Source organism: Myodes glareolus, chromosome 3 (assembly GCF_982192425.1).
Source record: "Myodes glareolus chromosome 3, mMyoGla1.1, whole genome shotgun sequence".
NCBI classification, from domain to species: Eukaryota; Metazoa; Chordata; class Mammalia; order Rodentia; family Cricetidae; genus Myodes; species Myodes glareolus.
In genome coordinates, this window is record NC_142028.1 from 85,497,465 (window position 1) to 85,517,928 (window position 20,464).

The window sequence follows — 20,464 nt, forward strand, 5'->3', positions numbered from 1 at the left end:
GCTTAAAACATGAAAACCATTAACCTTTGATTTCAAGTCACTGATTTACAAAAACTTCCATAAAATCTTGAGGTTGTCCACTTTACTTATAAAATATTTTCCAAAAAAAATTCAATTGCTTACAGATCTAATATCTGCTATTTCCGGTTACAGAAATATTTCCTGAAATATCACTTCAGGGAAAAATGAAGGGGATGGACAAATCAGGGTAGGCAGCCCCCAAGCCAGCACACTGTCTCAGGTTGGGTTAAAACTAGTTTCCCAGAATGCCTTTTTCCTCAGTGTTATATTCAGTAAGTTTCCTACAAACACTGACATTTTTTCTGGTCCCTGCATTAGCCTCTGATGGTTACCCACTTACTCAGAAGTTATCTAATTCGAAGGTACATAAATACAATTTCTTTCTTTTTCTTGGTTTTTTGAGACAAGGTTTCTCTGTGTAACAAACAGTCCTAGCTGCCGAGGAACTAGCTCTTGTAGACTAGGCTGGCCTCAAACTCAGAGATCCACCTGCCTCTGACTCCTGAGTGCTGGAATTAAAGGTGTGCGTCCCACTACCCGGCCAAAGGCACATACGTAATTTAACCTTTAAAGGCTCGGGAATAAAGCAGCTCACAATAGTTGTGTTAGTGCCTGGGACTGATGGGCCTTCAGTTTGAAGTTGGCAGGAAGAGGAACGATATGACAAAGGAGACTGAGACCAACTGAGATGCGAGCAAAATGAGCGAGCAGCAAGGAAAAGCAGCATATTCAGGGAGCTACAGACACACCCTAATTCTGAGCAAACAAACAGGGATCAAATCAGACAAGCTATTCACCCAGACTCTCACTTCTTACAGTTATTAGTTATTTGCCTAATAAGTCATTCATGTGTTTAGAGTATACAAAATATTGTTATGTCTAGGAGTGGTGGTTCATGTCTTTAATCCCAGCACTTGGGAGGCAGAGGCAGGTGGATCTCTAAGTTCGATGCCAGCATGATCTACAGAGCAAGTTCCAGCACAGCCAGGGCTACAACAACAACAAAAAATCTTGAAAAATTGAACACCCCCCCCCAAAAAAAGTTATGGCCAGTGAAATGGCTCAGTGGGTGAAGACGCTGCCAAACTTGACAATCTGAGCTTGGTTCCCAGGTCCCACAAAGTGGAAGGAGAGAATTCACTCTTCCAAGCTGTCTTCTGTCCTCCACACATGTTGCAGCATGTGAGAGCATGTGGAGAAAAAGAGAGAGAGAGACAGAGAGAGAGAGAGAGAGAGAGACAGAGAGAATAGATGTAATAAAGAAAACTTCAATTAAAAACAAAAAGCTTAAGTTCCAGTCCCCTCAGATCTAAGGCATACATAAAAATTTTTCAGTTCCTCCCTGGACAGGTGGGAAGGCGAAGTTTCCAAAGTACCACTCTAAAACCCAGGTAAATGTCTTTACAAGGAGCAAACAAAGTGCTCAAGAGATGGCTCAGTGGTTAACAACACTGCTGAGTACCTAGATTTGATTCCGAGCATTTACATAGCCCACAACCTTCTACAACTCTTGCTCCGGGGATATGATTCCCTCTCCTGGCCTCCACAGGCACCAAACAAGCATGTAGTACACAGACATAAATGCAGTCAAAAACTCATGCATGCAAAATAAAAACACTAAAAAAAAACAGTTTAAAGTGCAAACAAGATGGGCATGGTGGCTCATACATACAGTGAGTTTCAGGTCAGCCTGGTGTGCAGAGTGAGACCTTGTGTCAAAACCAAATCAAACCAAAAAAAACCTCCACAAACAAACAATAAACTGGAATTTATAAAATGATGCTACAACCAAGATCTGGGCATGAGAGGATTACCAATTAAAATCTCATTTCTTCCAAAGCACCAGTTAAAAAAACCACAAAACCTAAAACTTAATTTTTTTTTTTTCTGAGACAGGGTTTCTCTGTAGTGTTAGGGCCTGTTCCAGAACTCGTTCTTGTAGATGAGGCTGGCCTTGAACTCACATAGATCCACCTGCCTCTGCCTCCTGGCATGTGCCACCACTGCCTGGCTAATATAATATTCTAGATAAGAGGTTATCTAGCATAGGCAGCTGGCACTTGTTTTTAATTTTGGTGTAACTTCACTTTCTAGGTATTCCTAAAATGTGGATTCTGTCCCCACCACTTGCTAACTTCGTGACTCTAAGTAAGGTCCTGAACCTCTCCTGTGTGCCTTAGTTTTCCTCATTGAGAAACGAGGAATAGGATAAACATGCAGAAGAGACTTCAGGCAGCAAGCTGAGGAGCCTACAGGAGCACATTGTACAGCAGCCCAGCCTTTCTGCAGGCTGCTGTTAAGTGCCTCTCTCAGCTGGATTCCTAGTCCTGGTGTTCTAAAGTCACTTCAAATGTCCCCAACCCTACAGGCACTAATAGTGCTGCCTGGAATCTGCTTCATTCCTCCCTCCATCCCTCTATGATGGTTTGAATGAGGACAGTCTCTACAGGTTCATATTTGAATGTTTGATTCCCAGTTAGGAGATTATTTAGGAAGGATTAGGGGGTGTGGCCTAATGGGGGGCGGGGACTTTGAGCCCAGCCTCGTCTACAAGAGCTAGTTCCAGAACAGCTAGTGCTGTTACACAGAGAAACCCTGGGGGGGGGGGGGTAGCTATACAAATATTTCATTTATAGGAATACAACTCTACTAAAGGGTCCTTTATATTACTCCTTTTAGATAGAGATTTAATGTTCACTCAAGCAGAGCATTCTAATTTGCCTTAATGTTCACAGCTGCTAAATAATTCATTAGGCTTAAGAAAAAGATCCAGAAAGTGAAACCTGAGGACAAAGGTAAGTAAAACACAAAAGGAAGAAAACAAAGCGCTATCATTTTTGGTGCGGCAACACAAGTCAGTGCTGCCCTGTCAGAGGGGCTTTTGTTTAGAGGTGGTGGTGGTAATTGCAGAGACTCACAACTGCTCAGGTGCTGAGAAAAAGTGACTGGTGAGGATGCTCAGTCATAAACAGGGCATCTACTGCAACCATTACAAGGCTCAAGGAACACTGCGCAGAGAGGGCGGAAAGAATGCAGACCCTGAGGATGGGGAGGACCGCTGTAAGCGGCTGTCTTCCAGCGCAGCATGGCTGCTGTGTTTCCATTCACAATCCACAAAAGATGGGGTCCCTCAACATTCCTGCACAGAAGGGGGAAAGGGGCTCATGATGATGCTTCTCCCTGAGGACCTGCTAGCAGTTGGTGGTTGCTAGGGAGAGGAGTCACTCTTTTCACCAGAGGTACAGCCACTGTTAACATGACCTTGCTCCAATTAATGTGCATCTATGCTGCGTGGAACCCTAATTTAACAATGGCTCACAAAAAACAAACAACAACAAAAACCAAACAAAGACACAGAAATAAGAAGGGGACTCATCAGGAAGGAGGGATTCAGGAATAAGACAAAGTTAAGAAAGAGTGATGGATTTGTGCATCTGTATAAAAAAAATCCAAATATATTATATACATCTATGAAATTATTTAAAATATCAAAAAAGCAAACAAATATGGGGTAAAGTCTCACCATTAGTTGTATGATTTTTAGACAGAGAAATTTTAACCCTGGCTCAAATAATATTTTATTATCTTGGCTGGATATTTATTTGTTGGGAAAACTGTCCTGTACACTGAAGGATGATTAACACTGTGGTACCAAGAATATCAAATTTTGAGTTGTGATAGCCAAGGAGACTCTATACATTGCCGAAAACAATGTCTACCGATATGCACCACTATGCCAAGTTTATGTAGTACTGGAGACAAACCCAGAGCAAATTCATACTAGGCAAGCACTCTACCAAGTGAATTACATCCTCTGTTCTCCTAGTTTGATAGTATAGTAGAATGTTTTCTCTTTCCCCACTAGAAATGATAATCTCTGCAAATAATTTCCATACTGAAGTCCCAACTAAACCATGCAATAAAGCTATACAGAAACAGACTGTGAGTACTTCTAAAAGTGGAGATTGTTTTTAAAGCATCTATTGTGTTCTTTCCCATGTACAATGCTGTTCTATGAGCTAAAGAATATAAAGCAAAGGAAGTGATACAGAATACCCAAGATCAAATTTAATGTGTTAAGTCCAAAACTGGTTCATTATAAAAACATGGCAAGAGTTCAAAAAGTTCATTCCCACAAATTGTAATAGAAAGTAAACAACCTGACAGGAATCTGATCAAAGTCTAAAATTTAAATGGCCTTCAGCTACTGTTTAAAGTCTTAGGCAACTAGCCTGGATTAAAAAGTGAATTCCATGATGGCTAGAGCTACCTAGTGAGATTCTTGAGATTCTGCCTCAAAAAACAAAAATAAAAATGAAGCTTTAAGCAACATAACTTTAGGGAGTTAAGTGACATACATGAATGGAACAAATATTTCAAAATGGTGATGGCAATATTTCCCAGAGCAGATTCTGCCATTTAGCTTTGTACCTCCAATATGAAATGCCACCTTAGACTTTAGGAGAAATACCAAAAACCAACCCAGCCCTCAAAGCACTCACAATTCAGTATGAGTGAAACATCATAGCATCACTATAATGAGATAAATGCCACAACATGTGTTAAGTCTACTTGTAGAAAAGGATAAGTACAGGACCAAACTGACGACACATGCAGGTGTATGGATTAACTCTTACAGTCCAGTACAAAAGAGTAGGAGAAAGGCGCAGGCAAGGGAGGACAGAGGGAAGAAAAGTCTTTTGCAGAGACAAGGAGTTATAATGCGATCCGTAATTTTAAAGTTGACTTTTTAAAGTATCCTCTAAGAGTTCATTAATTTGTAGTTTCATTTCTGCAGTTATTAAAACACAGAATCTATGTCAAATGTTGTTTTCAACATGCTAACATTGTTCCAAGTTATCTTTCAAAATGCTTAATTTCAAATCTACAAATGTACACTATCTCCCCGATGGTATTTTTTGATAACCATTGTGTTTAATACATAGAGAACAAAACAGCAGTTTTAAAGAACTGAAGGAGACACATCTGAAATAGTTTTTAAGCCAGGCCACATATTGGTTGAAGATTTTACAGCTTATTTTCAAGTACTCAGTACCCATGCTGACTGGGTACACTCAGGCAGGAGCCCAGGAGTGCTAAAGTGATATAGGCTGACATAGCACCTTGAGAAGTGACAGCAACTGCTTGGCCTCCTCCTGAAACCCACCACCCTTCATTAACTAGAGATGGAAAATTCCTAAAGAAGAAAACAAGGGGTGGGGGTTTCATAGTAACTCTGACCTTCTAATCCAAACAGTACTTAACAAAGGGAACCATGATGTCTAAAGAACAGAAACTTCGTGAGGAAGACACACTTAATAAGATGACCTACAGTCAAATACTTCCTTATGTTACAAAGAAATCCATGGTTGTGCAACAACTGACCATTCAAGAGCAGGAGAACTACTGCAACTGAAGGACAGCCTGGGCAACATAGTGAGTTCTAGCTAGCCTGGTCTACAGAGTGAGATTCTCTCTCAATCAAACAACTTGAGTGTGATGGTATATGCTTGTAACCCCAGTACTTGGGAGGTTGAGGCAGAAAGATTATTGTACATTTGAGACTCTGCCTTAAGAAGAAGAAGAAGAAGAAGAAGAAGAAGAAGAGGAGGAGGAGGAGGAGGAGGAGGAGGAGGAGGAGGAGGAGGAGGAGAAGGAGGAGAAGGAGGAGGAGAAGGAGAAGGAGAAGGAGAAGGAGGAGGAGGAGGAGGAGGAGGAGGAGGAGAAGGAGAAGGAGAAGGAGAAGAAGAAGAAGACGACGACGACGACGACGACATAAAACAAAGTAAACAAAATCCACCTGAGGAAACAGGAGAAAGAATTTTTTTTCCTGATTTTGATAATGAGCCAAAAGTCACAGTCTTCTAAGTGACAAGATTTGACATACCAAGGGACACATCTGCATGGTTCCTTCTAACCCTGAGATAAATCTTCTATTTTAATCCTTAAAGTTATAGCGCTTAACTTTGTTTGCTGGAATAATGGGAAGGATCAACAGTGAGTTCTGTAGATAAGTGTTCCGTTTTGTAAGAGACACTGCTCTGTAACCTTGACACCTCTCCAGATTATAATCATATGCACTGCATGAATGAGAGGTAATGTTGCCTCATTTCTGATCTTTGACCTTAGTGAATGTTTTGAATTCCTTTACTACAGACCTGTTTAAGACTTCAACAAAATGAAGTTCAGAGTGATGAAAAACAAATAGGACTTGCTTGCTATTCCCTACAAATCTGGTGGCCTCTCTGTGCACATATTGTAAACTATTGTTTTTATGGTACAAATTACATATATTTGGCCTGCATCATTTCAATAGGAACTGAGTGTTACTCACCGGATTCATCAAAAACAAAATACCCTTGTTTCTGTGTGTTTAAGACTGAAGTATCATAATCTGTTGCTACTATAATCACCAGAACATTTCAAAATAAGGAAGATACCATGAAAAATCTCACAAAATTAAAATAATATTGTCAATAATTTTAGTACCCCAACATAAAACACACCACAAAAATCAAAGTAGGAATAATAAGGCAGAGGCCAGTTGAAGGATTTTCATTTTACAGGGCTGCTGCTACTTCCATCTCTAGGAAGTCTTTCAAATATTCGCAACATCCACCCAGTTCTAAATGATTTTTGTATTAACAACAATCATAAAGAGACTTTTAACACAGAAACAGATTAGTTCCTGTCCAGATATGGTGGCTGACACTATAATCCAGCACTTGGAAAGTTAGGCGGGCAGTTGGCCACAATATGAGAACCCAGCTTTAAAAAAAAAAAAAAAAAAGCAAGCAGGGAATGGTGGTACACACCTTTAATCCCAGCACTCTGGGCACTCTGGGAGACAGTGGCAGGTGGATCTTCTAGTTTGAGATCAGCATGGTCTATCTACAGAGTTCCAGGACAGCCAGAGCTAAATGAGCCCTGCTTTAAAATATTAAGCAATTTCTTTCTTTTTTTTAACATTTATGCTTTTAGGACAAAAAAAATGGCATCATTCTTTAGAGACAGTGGTTGAGATATTATCAACTCATGAATATTAAACATTCAACAAGTAAACACAAATTCTGTACATTCCGTGGCACCAAAAAAAATTTCCCTTAAAAGATATTTGGCTTCCTGGCAATTGATACCACTACAGATAAATTACATCACAAAAAAATTCCCAAGGCACTACTTAAATCTAAACATCTATATTTCTATACTACACTTCTTCATAGTTAACTATATATACTATAATATGTATATATACTTCTATACTTCTTCATATTTAACTCATAATTTTAAAGTCTCCAGCTTCTAAAAATCAAACATAGTTTATTACACTTCAGACATAAGAAATCTACTAGGCTCAAGGCTGGAAGAAAGTATGGTGATTCTGATGTCAGCTTAATTGGATTAAGAAATTTCTAGGGCACCAAGGAAGCACAGCTTTGTGTCTGTTTCTAGGGAGAGTAAACTGAGATGAGAAGACCTGGCCTGAATGTGGGTCACAGCACCCCTGGCTGGGGTCTGGAGCTGAAAAGAAGGTAAACAGGAGAAAAGCAATTCTGTCCTTTCTCTGCTTCCTGATTTGCTCAGATTAAAAGAAGCTGTAAGCCCTCCTGCTGCCATGCCCTCCCTACAAGACAGTCTGTGTCCTTTCTAAGCCAAGACAAAATAAATCCTTCCTCTTTAAGCTATCAGATCTTTGTCAGGTCTCTGTCACAGCAATGAAAAAAGAACTAAGAAGGGGCTATGTCTGATTTCTTCATCCTTGTACTTATTCTCAACACCTACCTCAGTGCCTAGCATACACAGTAAATTCTTGACAAAAACTAGCTAATCTGAATGCTACTTCCAGTAAATGGACATTAACTATTTTGCCACTCTGATAGTTCAGTATTATGTGTGTTGTTACTAATAAAGTTTCATCTAAATAACTGCTTAGATTTTTTCCGAGTCTTTCTTCAGTGAACTCTTTCCATTTAATAAAAATAAGAAATTGCCATTCTGTTCTTTTAAGAATGTACAATTTCTGCATATAAAAGACAGAAAGAATCAGGTGAGTGGAATTCTTAAAAACTGGAGGTAGATAGGACCCTATCAATGGCCCAACAATTCTAATGCTGCTGTGGGACACAGGAACAAAGAAACACCACTGTGTCAACAAGTCTATCCGAATTCCTCTGTATTCTATCCCTTTTACCTAAAAACAAAGCCTCTTAATAGCTGCTTCAAAATACAGTCACACATCTTTCCAAAGCTGTCAGTTAGACAAGCCAGAGATCAGTCAATACACACAGCCATAGTTAGGAGAACAAAATGCTGTGAGATACTGGGGAGGATGCATGGGGGCGGTGGGAATGGGACAGAAAAGAAGTGGGCAGGGCAGGAAGAGAAACTAAAAATGCTGCTCACACCCAGACTCAACCTGTGGAATCACAGTTTTCTTATAGTTAGGAATAAGACCAGATCAAATAGCTAGATAACCAATGTGAATTCTAGTTTTTATAAAATAATTCCAATGACAGATAACCTTGGTTGTCAACTTGACTAGATCTGGAATCAACCAAAAGGTAAGGGCTGAGCATGCCTGTGAGGTACCATCTCATCAACTATCTGGACGGAAGGCCTAGCCTAAACATTTGATGACAGACACAACAGCACACAAGAAGGAAACTGATTTGTGCATGCCTGTTTTCACTCCTGGTGAGTTACCTGTCCTACTGCTGTGGCAGCATTTCTCCCTGGTATCAAAGCCAGTTTCCTGGGGCTTCCAATACAGACCGAAGACCAAGAGCACTACAGGACTCCCCCAGCCTTCAGCGCCAGACTGAGACTATAGATCTTCTAGCCTTTACAACCTCTCAGCCTCTCTAGTGTGTGACAGCCACTGTGGGTCTACACAGACCATACTGTGTAAGCCAGTCTAATAAATTCAACATATAATCCTCATTCTCTAGCTCAATTATGTGATGGTAAGCTTTCTTTTATTTTATACTTCAGTTAGGGAAAAAAAAAAACAAGTTCAGCTTTTATACTTAATTTTCTTCAGAAATCATTTTTCGAGTAATTTTAGAATCTATTTTTGAGAACTGTTAAATGCTTTAGACTTTTTAATTACTTGTATTTAAAGGGCAGACAACAGAATTTGGTAGTCTGTATTTTAATGTTTATTTTACATTTAATAAAACTTATAGGCCATGAGAAACTCATTAAAGAAAACTGGTATGGAACATCAGTTTAAGAAGTGTTACACTCATTAATGCTGTGGAATATTTGTTTAATGATGCAGATGCATTGCATTCTTTTTATGTTGCATTTGTTTAACTCTGTGAAGCTGTGTTACTTTGCCTGTCTAAAACACCTGATTGGTCTAATAAAGAGCTAAACACCCAATAGCTAGGCAGGAGAGAAAAATAGGCAGGGCTGGCAGGCAGAGAAAATAAACAGAAGGAGAAATCTAAGGGGAAAAAAGAGAGGAGTGAGAACAGAAGAAGAGGGATGCCAGGGGCCAACCACCCAGCCACATAGCCAGCCACAGAGTAAGAAGGAAATAAAGACACAGAATAAGGAAAGGTAAAAAGCAAAGAAGCAAAATGCAGTTAAAGAGAAACAGGATAATTTAAGTTAGAAAAGCTGGCTAGAAACAAGCCAAGCCAAGGCTGGGCATACATAAGTAAGAATTTACCTACGTATGTTTATTTGGGAGTTGGATAGCGCCCCGCCCCCGCAAAAAAAAAAAAGAGTTAAAAAAAAAACAGTTACAGAAAACTTTAATTCAGAAAAATCAGCCTCATCATTCCAAAATAACATTATTAATATTTTAGTATTAGCTTTTTTAAGTAGTATGTATGTATCTGTATGCAAACATGATTAATTTTGCAGTTTCTAACTTCTCAAATTCCAATAAATGAAAAAAAGTAAAGCTAAGCATGGTGGCACACACATATAATCTCAGCACTTGGGAGTTAAAAATCAGGAAAATCAAGAGTTACATAGCAGGTCTGAGGACTGCCTAAGTACCTGAGCTACATGAGGCCCTTTCTCCAAGGGAGGTGATGAGAAGAAAATAAACTATAAACTGTCCAATATATGTGTATGCGTGTGTGTGTGTGTGTGTGCGCGCGCGCGCCTGTGCATAGGCCAGAGGTTGACACCAGGTGTCTTTTTAAGTCACTCTCCACCCTCCACTATACTTTATGAAACACTGTCTCTCACTGAACCTGGAGCTATTCAGCTACACTAGCCGGCCAGTGGGCTCTAGGGATCTGTCTGTTTCTGCTTGCCATATTGACTTTATTTGATGCTCTGGTTCATCTTATGTCAACTTGAAACAAGCTAAAAATTATCTGAAAGGAGAAACCTCAATGGAAAAAATACCTCCATAAGATCCTGCTATAAGGCATTTTCTGAATCAGAAATTGGTGTGGGAGGGCCCAGCCCTTTGTAGGTGGTGCCATCCTTGGGCTGATGGGCAAATGTCCTGAGTTTTATAAGAAAGCAGTATGAACAAGCCATGGGCAGGCAGCAAGCCAGTGAACAGCCATGGCCTCTGCATCAGCTACTGCCTCTTGGTTCCTGCCCTGTCTGAATTTCTGCCCTCACTGCTTTGATGATGGCCTGTTATATGAACTGTTAGTGAAATAAACCCTTCCCTCCCCGAGTTGCTTTTGGTCACTGTGTTTCATCACAGCAGCGGTAACCCAGACTAAGGCATGTGGGTTCTAGCAATCCAAGCTCAGGTCTTCATGACTGCCTGGTGCAATAGTTACTCTTGAAAAAAGCACTACTTACAGCAGAGTTTATTCAGGCTTATGGTCCCAGAGAGATAACAGCCTGTTGTGGCAAGGAGGCATAACAGCAAGCAGCGGGAATGGGGGCTGCAGCAGGAGGCTTAAAGCTCACTTTTTTTTAAAACCATAAGCACAAAGCAGAGAGAACAAATTAGAAATAGTCAGAGCTTTTTATACTCCAAGTATACCCTAGTAACATACTTTGTCTAGCTGCACCTTCTAAATAGCCTCAAACAGCACCACAACTCACGTGTTCAAATGCCTGAAACTATAGGGACATTTCTTACTCAAACCACCACACATGGCACACACTTTACAGGCTGAGCCATCTCCTCATTCTAAGATATTCATTTTGGAGAGAAATGAGGCTCAGAAACGTAAACTCACTTGCCCAGTAACATAGCTAGCAAGCACAAACCCTGAATAGGAATGTACCCTGGTTTAACATTCCTTCAAGTATCACTTGCCCTTTAGTTTCGGAGTCTCCTTCTAGCCATCCATTCATCCACTAAATAATTTCTCTATCAATCAACACAAGTCAGGAACACTACAGTCACAACACACAGATATAAACACCTCTTTAAACTAAAATCTCATCATCATCATCAGGGTTTTACTTGATGGATGCACAACATGCAATGGGAGAATGTAGAATTTGTGTACTTCAAAAAATGGTATATTAGCTAACCTTGAGGAATAGATCAGTGCTAGCCAGGTAAGCGAAAAACAAGGAGTGCGAAAGCAGATGGCAGTAACCTATAAGGGAACAGGAAGGTGAGAGATAAGATCAACTAAAATATGGAAACCCTGTAATAAAAGAATTTATATTTTACCCAGAGGAAATGAAGAATTATAGATACTTATGACCAAGGTTATCCCACGATTAAAGCTTGCTTGCCCGTTAGAAAGATCATTCTAGTACCATAAACAGAGATACAGAGAAACATTAAGAAAAGAGCCAGGAATGGAAACTAGAACAGAGCCAGAAAAGGAGCATGCATACAAACACACACATGGGTACCTTTGGAGCCAGAAGAGGGCCTTTTTTTGTTGTTAAGTTTGAAAGGATTCAGCATTTATTGCATTTCCCTTCTTTATTTTTTATTGATTTTTATTGAGCTCTACATTTTTCTCTGCTCCTCTCCCTTCCTCTCCCCTCCCCTTCAACCCTCTCCCATGGTCCCCATGCTCCCAATTAACTCAGCAGATCTTGTTTTTTTCTACTTTCCATGTAGATTAGATCCATGTATGTCCTCTGTTGTCTAGGTTCTCTGGGATTGTGATTTGTAGGCTGGTTTTCTTTGCTTTATGTTTAAAAACCAACTATGAGTGAGCATATATGATAATTGTCTTTCTGGGTTTGGGTTACCTTACTCAATATAATGTTTTCTAGCTCCATCCATTTGCCTGCAAATTTCAAGATGTCATTATTTTTTTCTGCTGTGTAGTACTCCACTGTGTAAATGTACCACATTTTCCTTATCCATTCTTCGGTTGAGGGGCATTTAGGTTGTTTCCAGGTTCTGCCTATGACTAACATAACAGCATTCTGTTATGAACATAGTTGAGTACATGTCCTTGTGGCACGATTGAACATCCTTTGGATATATACTCAAAAGTGGTATTGCTGAGTCTTGAGGAAGGTTGTTTCCTAATTTTCTGAGAAATCGCCATACTGATATCCAAAGGGGCTGTACCATCTTATACTCCCACCAGAAATGCAGGAGTGTTCCCTTTACCCCACATCCTCTCCAGCATAAGTTGTCATCAGTGTTTTTTTATCTTGAGGACCTTGGTTCTTACAGGTATTTGTGGGTTTCGCGATATGAGTCCTGGGATCCAAATTCTAGTTCTCAAGACTAAGCAGATGAAAGCCATCACTCCAGCTCTGACAAAAGACTTCAATAGAAAGGAGGGGGTTTCCTATCATAACTGAGATCATTGACAGAGGGAATACATTTCTATTTTTGAGATACCAAAACAAATTTTAAACAGTTTCTAAGTGCCTTGCTGTTGATTCCCAAGTATAAATTTTAAAGTGCAATTTAATTTCCAGCTGAAATTGACAATATACAGTGTAAAACAAAAACTCACTGCAAGCTGGGATCTGAAAGCACACATCTCAAAAGCTGTGAGTTTCTGCCATGAAATGTCTGACCAATAATCTTGCTTTAATTTCTGAAGTCACTTTGAAGACCTACTGATAATGACTATAAGGATCATGTTGTTTCAAAACATATTTCTGATATAAACTCATATGAAAGCATGTTAAATAATGTCAACTGAATTTCACAACACAAATAAGTGGATTGATATTATGGGACGGCAAACGTCAACAGAACAACTGAGTTTACCTTAGAAGTGGGAAGCAACTAAGATCTGCTTCTCTGTAAGAGAACAGTCAAGTCTGAGACTAGCCTGGAAAAATGGTCCACAAACCTTTACACCATGGCCAGAGAACTTTCTTTACCTTTTTTTTTTTCCTGGTTTTTCAAAACTGGGGTTCTCTGTGTAGCTCTAGCTCTCCCAGAACTCACTCTATAGACCAGGCTAGCCTCAAACTCAGAGATCTGCCTGTCACTGCCTCTAGAGTACTGGGATTAAAGGCATGTGCCACAACAACCACAAACACTTTCATTTCTAAAAAGATTACCTAACTAAAATTTTGATTTACTTGAGTTTACCTCTTCGGAACAATAAAAACAACAAAGACTATAGCTGTATAATCCATAAATTCAATTAAAGTAATCTCTAAAAGCAAGTCAATCCCCCTCACACAAAGACAGAGAGGAAATTGTAAGCCACCAATGGTAGGGACAAGGATTCTCACTATTGGGAAACACCATAAACACAAAAACAAAATGGTCATATGTTAAAAACTCACCACAGATGTTATAAACAATGTCACCCACCACCACTGTGAGCGTAACAAAAAGTTTGCAAAAAATTGTATGAAGCAATTGTGACTAAAAACTGTGACAACACTCCACAATAAAAATTCCTATGCGTTTTTGTCGGCATGTATGTGTGTACATCACATCTACATGTGATGGAAGAGGATGTTAGATCCCCTGGAAGTAGAGTTAATGGCTGCTGTTTTTGAGTCACCGTGAGAGTGCTGGGAGTTGTACTCAGAAGGCACTGGGCCATCTCTCCAGCCCCAACTTCCCTCTAAAAACAAACAAACTGCCAGGTGGGGGTGGTGCACGCCTTTAATCCCAGCACTCGGGAGGCAGAGGCAGGCAGATCTCTGTGAGTTCAAGGCCAGCCTGGTCTACAAAAGCTAGTTCCAGGACAGGCTCCAAAGCTATAGAGAAACCTGTCTTGAAAATAATAATAATAATAATAATAAATAAAAGCAAACAAACCAAAACTCAGTTAAAATATATTACCCATTCCTAGCCTTTTTAAACAAAGCACACTGAGACATAATTCTAACTTGTGACATCATTACAAATGCAGACATCCTCTTAGGTTATGGTGCACACAAAGGTGTTACCAATCATCCTATAGAGCCTTAACGAGCCGGCTCTCGAGGTTCCTCTCCCAAATCAAAAATTAAAACAAATAGTTAAAAGAACAAAGCTTAAACACAAATGAGTAAGTCTAGGTGCTTCAATGTATTAATTATGAGGATGTTTTGAAGGTTCATTCTTACTCAGAATTAGAAAACCTAATTCTGACTTTTAAAAATTCTATTAAAACTTTATTTTCCCCCCTTTTAAATTTTGAAACAGAGTTTCTCTTGTGGCCCTGGCTGTCTTGGAACTTGCTTTATAGATCAGGCTAGCCCTGAACTCAGAGATCTGCCTGCCTCTGCCTCCTGGGTGCTGGGATTAAAGAATTCACCTATTAAACTTTTTTGGTACTTTCTTATTACAAATTAAATTTTTCGGGGCTAGAAAGGGATGTTAAAAGCTTGTACTGCTTTTGCAAAGAAATTGAATTCAGTTTCCAGCATCCATCCTGGGTAACTTACAATCACCTGTCACTCCACCTTCAGAGGCTCCAACAGCTTCACAGGCTCCTGCACTTACGTGCACATGTATATTCTCTCTCTCTCTCTCTCTCTCTCTCTCTCTCTCTCTCTCTCTTTCCTTCCCTCCCTCTCTCTCTAAAATAGGTCTTTCTGAAAAATCAGAATTTTTACCTTCAGAATCAAATCTTATATAATATTTGGGAAGTAAATCTAAAAATATGAGTACATTAATATATGTTCCTATTAAAAGTTGAAACCTTGCCAGGCCTGGTGGCACAGGCCTTTAACCCTAGCACTTAGGAGGCAGAGGCAAGAGGATTTCCGGGAGTTTAGGTCAGCCTGGTCTACACAGTGAGCGCCAGGCTAGCCTGGGCTACACAGAGAGACCCTGTCTTTACAAAAATGAAAACAAAAACAAAGTCCACAAAACCCTGCAATCTCTTCAAATTATCAAAGCGGTAAATATTTATTTTTCTAATATTGAAACTGATTTCAAATCCTAAACTAAATAGCTGGCTAGAAACAAGCCTAAGCTATTGGTCGAGCAGCTATAATTGGTTACAATATGATTAGTTATAGTATTATGACTATTATGTCTCTGTGTGATTATGTGGGAACTGGCGGATGGGACAAAAAAGTCCGCCTATAGATCTCTGAATTCCTACAGCAGCATGAATGGCAGAGACAGGCAAATCTCTTCAACAGCAGAATCAACTGTTTCAAAAAGGTATAGACAAAAACAATCTCACACACACACACACACACACATCCCACTAAATAAAAAAATCTTGAAGCAAATGACAGAGCAATTGAAAAATGAGAATCCAACCCTATGTGAACTCATACACCTAATTCCCAAAGGAACTACATAAATGATCGTAGAGAAATGTTTACTTTAAAAACTAGGCTATGCTGACTAATTTTTCAGACATTTTTATTTCATTTACTTTCAACTGATCTGAGGATTATTTTTTCCTAAATGATTTTTGTAAAAAAATTTATCAAACCATAGTAAAGCAAACAACAGATCATATTTTCAGATCACATTAGTCAAAATGTATACTCATTTGATATTTATACTAAAACACACTAGGACTGTTATATTTTAAGAAAAAATAAAATGATTTTAATAGGAGCCTCATTTATAACCGGGGGAGAGGGAAATATGATAAATTAAAAGAACTACACATTACGGTGACTTTAATTCCCATGTGTTTTACATGTGCTATATGACAGGCCCAACTATGAGGCCCTTAACCTAAGAAACAAAACCAAACAAATTTAGGAACTCTTGCAAATATTTCTGACATATTACTACCAAAGGAATGTGCACATTCAATAAAAACAAAACAAGTTTACAATTACTCATCTGATCAGAATATGAAATGACATTCAGAGTACTATCAAATAGAAATGGACAGCAAAGAAGTTACTTCATTAGTTAATGTGAAAGTCCCTGTTAAAAACTTTTATTTTAGCATTTTTGAAGACAAAATTTAAAAGGGAAAGGTATATTTCATAATTATTAAATATTTCACAATTATTAAAATGTCTAAGATGCCCAGGATACCCGCTCAGACTTTACAGATCTTTGGGCAAGATTATGAAGAGCAACTCCAAAGCTCTAAGGAGAGCAGAACTGGGGACCGGCTCTCAGCAGTAGTAAAGGGTCACAGAAAATAGTGAAGGCTTCCTACAGTGGGGGTTTTAAAGCTCAGGAGAAGTTATTTGGAGCAGTTGTGAGATCTCACGCTCTTTAATAATAGAACAGACTCCTTATTTGCCATGGAATGGTTCTGAAGTAAGGCCATTCAAATTCAAAATTAGAAGGGTTCTTAGAGACCCTTCCAGACCCAAAGACCAAGAACCGCATCTACATTCACACCCAACAAAACTAGCAAGAATAAATAGCCTCCTTTCCAAAGCAGTACCTTTACTTAATTGGAGGCCATTACAAAGGCTTTCTATGAAGTTCATGTGTTTTGCACGTTACCTGGGTCTCTCTAAATGCAATAAATTCTCTTGCTCTTACTGAAATGCAACTTTTACTTTTCAAAATTTTAATTTTTGAAGTAAATTCTAATTACAGAAGGGCCCCAAATTACCAAACCGATTCTAGCTACATGACCTTGGAAAGTCTCTTCTTGTAAACCGTAAACCGAGAGCCCGAAATGAAAGTAAGATCATTAGAATGTAAACTCTATGTTCTGTTGGCCACTCCACCCCCTGCCAGTGGGACAGGGCAGGCATGAAATACTTACTGACTGACAGAATCATTGAATCATTGCTGTCCTAAAATATATGTCAAGTAAATACAACCATTTTCTTTTTTAGCTTTCCCCCCTCTCCATTACTTTTTCCCCACGCGCTAAGGATGGAATCCAGGGTTCCATGCACACTAAAGACATCCCGCCACTGTGCTGCATCCCTGGCCTCATTTTCTTCCTTTTCAACTAATTAAATTTTAGTCTGCATTACCTCAAAAAAATCTTTTAAAGGACCTTAAAAATAAAAGTTCTTATGCAAAAAGCAGAAATATATTTATTTTAAAATATGGGACTCAGGTTTTAGAAATAGGGGTAAATTATTTATAGCTGGCCACCATCACTGTTTTTTACTCTAATTCTCTACCTTTGATCCATTCCTGTACCCAGTTTCTTTTTCCTGTGTAAGGGAAGCTTCTGGTTCTATTAGCTGCCTCTATGAAGACAACTTCCCCTTTGGGACCTGAAAGGTCATTTCTGTAAAGCAAGGGGATTGTACTAATTATTAATTTCTAAAGTCTCTGCTTTAAAAAAAAAGGTATATAATTCTGCTTTCTTCCTACTCACTAACGCAGATGTCCTGACGCCTTGGATTTGGTGTTCACCCCTCCTGGAATCAAAGAATGGCCTCACAATTCGCCTCTCCAAACTCTTTACTGTCCCTTGTTATCTATACCAGACCAAATGAACTCAATCCTGAAACTATTAAATGGATGCAGTGAAAAGCTCCTGGCTTTTGATGCCAGAGACCTGGACTGGAATGTGGGTTCTGCTACTAACTAATTCCATACCTAAAATGGTGATGTAGTAACTATTTTTACTGAGAATTAGTAAAATGTACCGAGTACCTAGACCAGAACCTGACAGACCTTTCAGAAGCCACATTTCCCCACTACTTATGTGACAAGGACGCACAAGCTGCACAGGTGGCACGGGTGAAGGCTTTAAAACTGAGCTTACTCTAACCGCACTGGTGATACGGTATCAGAAGTTGGCCTTACCCTGCCAGTATACCACACGAGTCGAGCAGCCTCATCAAAACTAGTCCTCAGGAGCTCTCCCAAGTCAGTGCTCCAGCGTCCCAGAGTCTCTGGATTTTACCTGAAAGCAAACTTTGTCGTCTGCTGTTCACTTCAAAGAAGCCACTGGAGATTCTTCCAACTTAAATGTACAGGAAGTAGGTTAATCTAATGTGCTGCAAGTGCTCTAACTTGTGTTGATTTTCAATCGTAGGAGATTAAAAGCAGGAACAGAAAATAAAATTTCTCACATGATGAAAACACTGAGATTTGCAGACTCGTACAAACATGTTCAGAAAAGGTGATAGCTTGCTTCTTGATTTCAAAATAGGTCAACTCTGGCAAGGGCAAGGGGAGGAGTGCTGGGGCTGGCAGTAAGAGTGACTGAAGAACTGTCACTTTCATTCAAGGCCGTGGCGGTGCACACCTTTAAGCCCAGCACCTGAGAGGCAGAGGCAGGCGGATCTCTGCGTTAGAGGCCAGCCATTTTTCTGCAAATCAATCATAAACACTACGGCTTCTGGGGGACTTATCCTTGTTTTGGCAAGCTTGTCATCCTCTCCCGTATTCCTTGATCACATTGTAAACCAAAGCACCAAAAGGCCTAGTTTTCACTACTTTAAGTTTTGAGGTGTCTGATGAAATGCACCAGAGTCTCTCCCTTCTCTAGGCTCTTCAGTCCTTCCCCTTCTCCGCTCGGGTCCACGCCCCCCCCACCCCCATCAACATCCCTAGAGCTATGCCCTTTCCTCAACTTAACTTCGCCTCAGCTGTGTCCGTAATCCCCTTACCCACGCTGGGTCCCAGCTTCAACCTCCCATTCCTGACCTTCTGGGCCTTCCTCTGCTCCTCTTCTGCCCAAGCTTCTCACTCACTCTTTTTCTCCGTCCAGTTCCGCTACCTGTCAGCACACACCTGACCTTAGAGAAGCCCATCCCTCCAAAGCAGACCTTGTAACAGACAGACCTGCTCCTTCGCCTTGCATTCATTCCCCCCAGCGATGGCCCTGTCTAGGCCCTCCTCATTTGGGGGGGGGGGCACTGTCCTCTTTCTGACGGTTGGCTTAAAACCCCCAAACACTTTTTCTGACCCCAAACAGCTCTCCTGTGTGATCCGGCAAAGGCCTCTATTCTGGCTGGCCTATCGCACGATTTCTGACTCTGAACCTGGTACCTACCCGAATCCTTCAAGGAAATCAAGTGCTACAAATACCCGTCCACCAAGACCCCAGTTTTGACACCTGATATTCATGCCCTTCCCATCTCCCAAGCCAGGAGAAGATGGAAATGTGGACCCTCCTCCGCATGCCTCCAGGGGCCGTACCCCTACTCAGCAGGTAGCACAAGAGACCCCTCCACAGCGCAGGTCCGTGTACCTAACTCCATGCCGGCAGACTTCAACCCCAAAGCCCTTCTCCCCATCTGACCCCGGTCTAGTGACCCCATCTCAGACCAGAGTCCGGGCTGTTATCTCTGTATCCCCCCGCCCCCCAGTTTCGTTACAGTCCCCGCCCAAGAGTCCCGCTGAGAGCCGGGCGGGCTGCGCTCCCTGCCCACGGGACTCGAGCGCAGCCGCCTCTCCCGCGAGGTCAGGGCAACCAGCGCCACTCACCTCCGCGTCCACCACCTCGTGGTAGGCTGGCGGGGGGTCGAAGCCGCCGCCACCTCCGCTGCTCCCGCCGCGGGAAGGCCCGCCGCCGTCCCCGCTGCCGTCGCCCCGTGGGCCGCCGCCCGGCCCCGGGCTGGGGCCCCCGCTATCCATGGGCTCGTAGCCGCCGTAGTCCAGGCCTGGCCGCTCGTTGGTGAGCAGCGCCACGGCCTCGTTGATGTCGTTCTTGGCCAGGCGCAGGGCCTTGCGGATGGTGGCCGGGTCCGAGAAGCCCATGCACAGCAGCGTGGTCATGTGCTGCTCCTCCTCCGATTCCATGGCTCCGGCTTCAGAGCCGCGCCGGCCGGCGGGCGGGCGGCGAAGCTGCGGCTCCCGGGCCTGGCGGACCGCGCCGCGCTGCCTCGGCGCCGGCCCCGCACCCGGGCGGGGGCCCTTACGCTCCTGCCCCGCGCGCTCCGCGGCCGCGGGGCCAGGGTTGGGCGCGTGCGTGGGCGCCTCAAGCCGAGCCGGAGCGGTGAGGCTCTCAGGCGCGGCCGGCCGGCCCAGCCCTGCGCGCCGCCATGTTGGCCTGCTCCTCCTCCTCTCGGGGCCGCGCCTCCGCTCCCGGAAGCGGCACTAGCGGCGTTCGGCGGGCCGTCCCCGAGCACGGGCTGCGCGGTGCGGTGTGTGTGTGTGTGTGTGTGTGTGTGTGTGTGTGTGTGTGTGTGTGTGTGCGCGTGTGTGGGTGTGAGTATGTGTGTGCGTGTGTGTGCTTCTCCGACGCGAGGGCCAGGGAGGGGCGCGCGCGGAGCG

General features: G+C 41.8%; 1 protein-coding gene across 3 annotated transcripts in view; it reads right to left on the minus strand.

Moving 5' to 3' along the window:
• Nucleotides 1-20,067, minus strand: part of Usp24 (ubiquitin specific peptidase 24) — a 138,713-nt gene extending 118,646 nt beyond the window's left edge. For 2 of the 3 annotated variants that reach the window (XM_085686349.2, XM_085686351.2), the window contains exon 1: nucleotides 19,676-20,067. In XM_085686349.2, coding sequence (XP_085542475.1) covers nucleotides 19,676-19,990 — 315 coding nt within the window. In that variant the 5' untranslated portion in view covers nucleotides 19,991-20,067. The remainder of the gene's footprint in view (nucleotides 1-19,675) is intronic. The other variant, XM_085686348.2, reaches the window with a different exon arrangement.
• Between the last annotated feature and the right edge of the window lie 397 nt (nucleotides 20,068-20,464).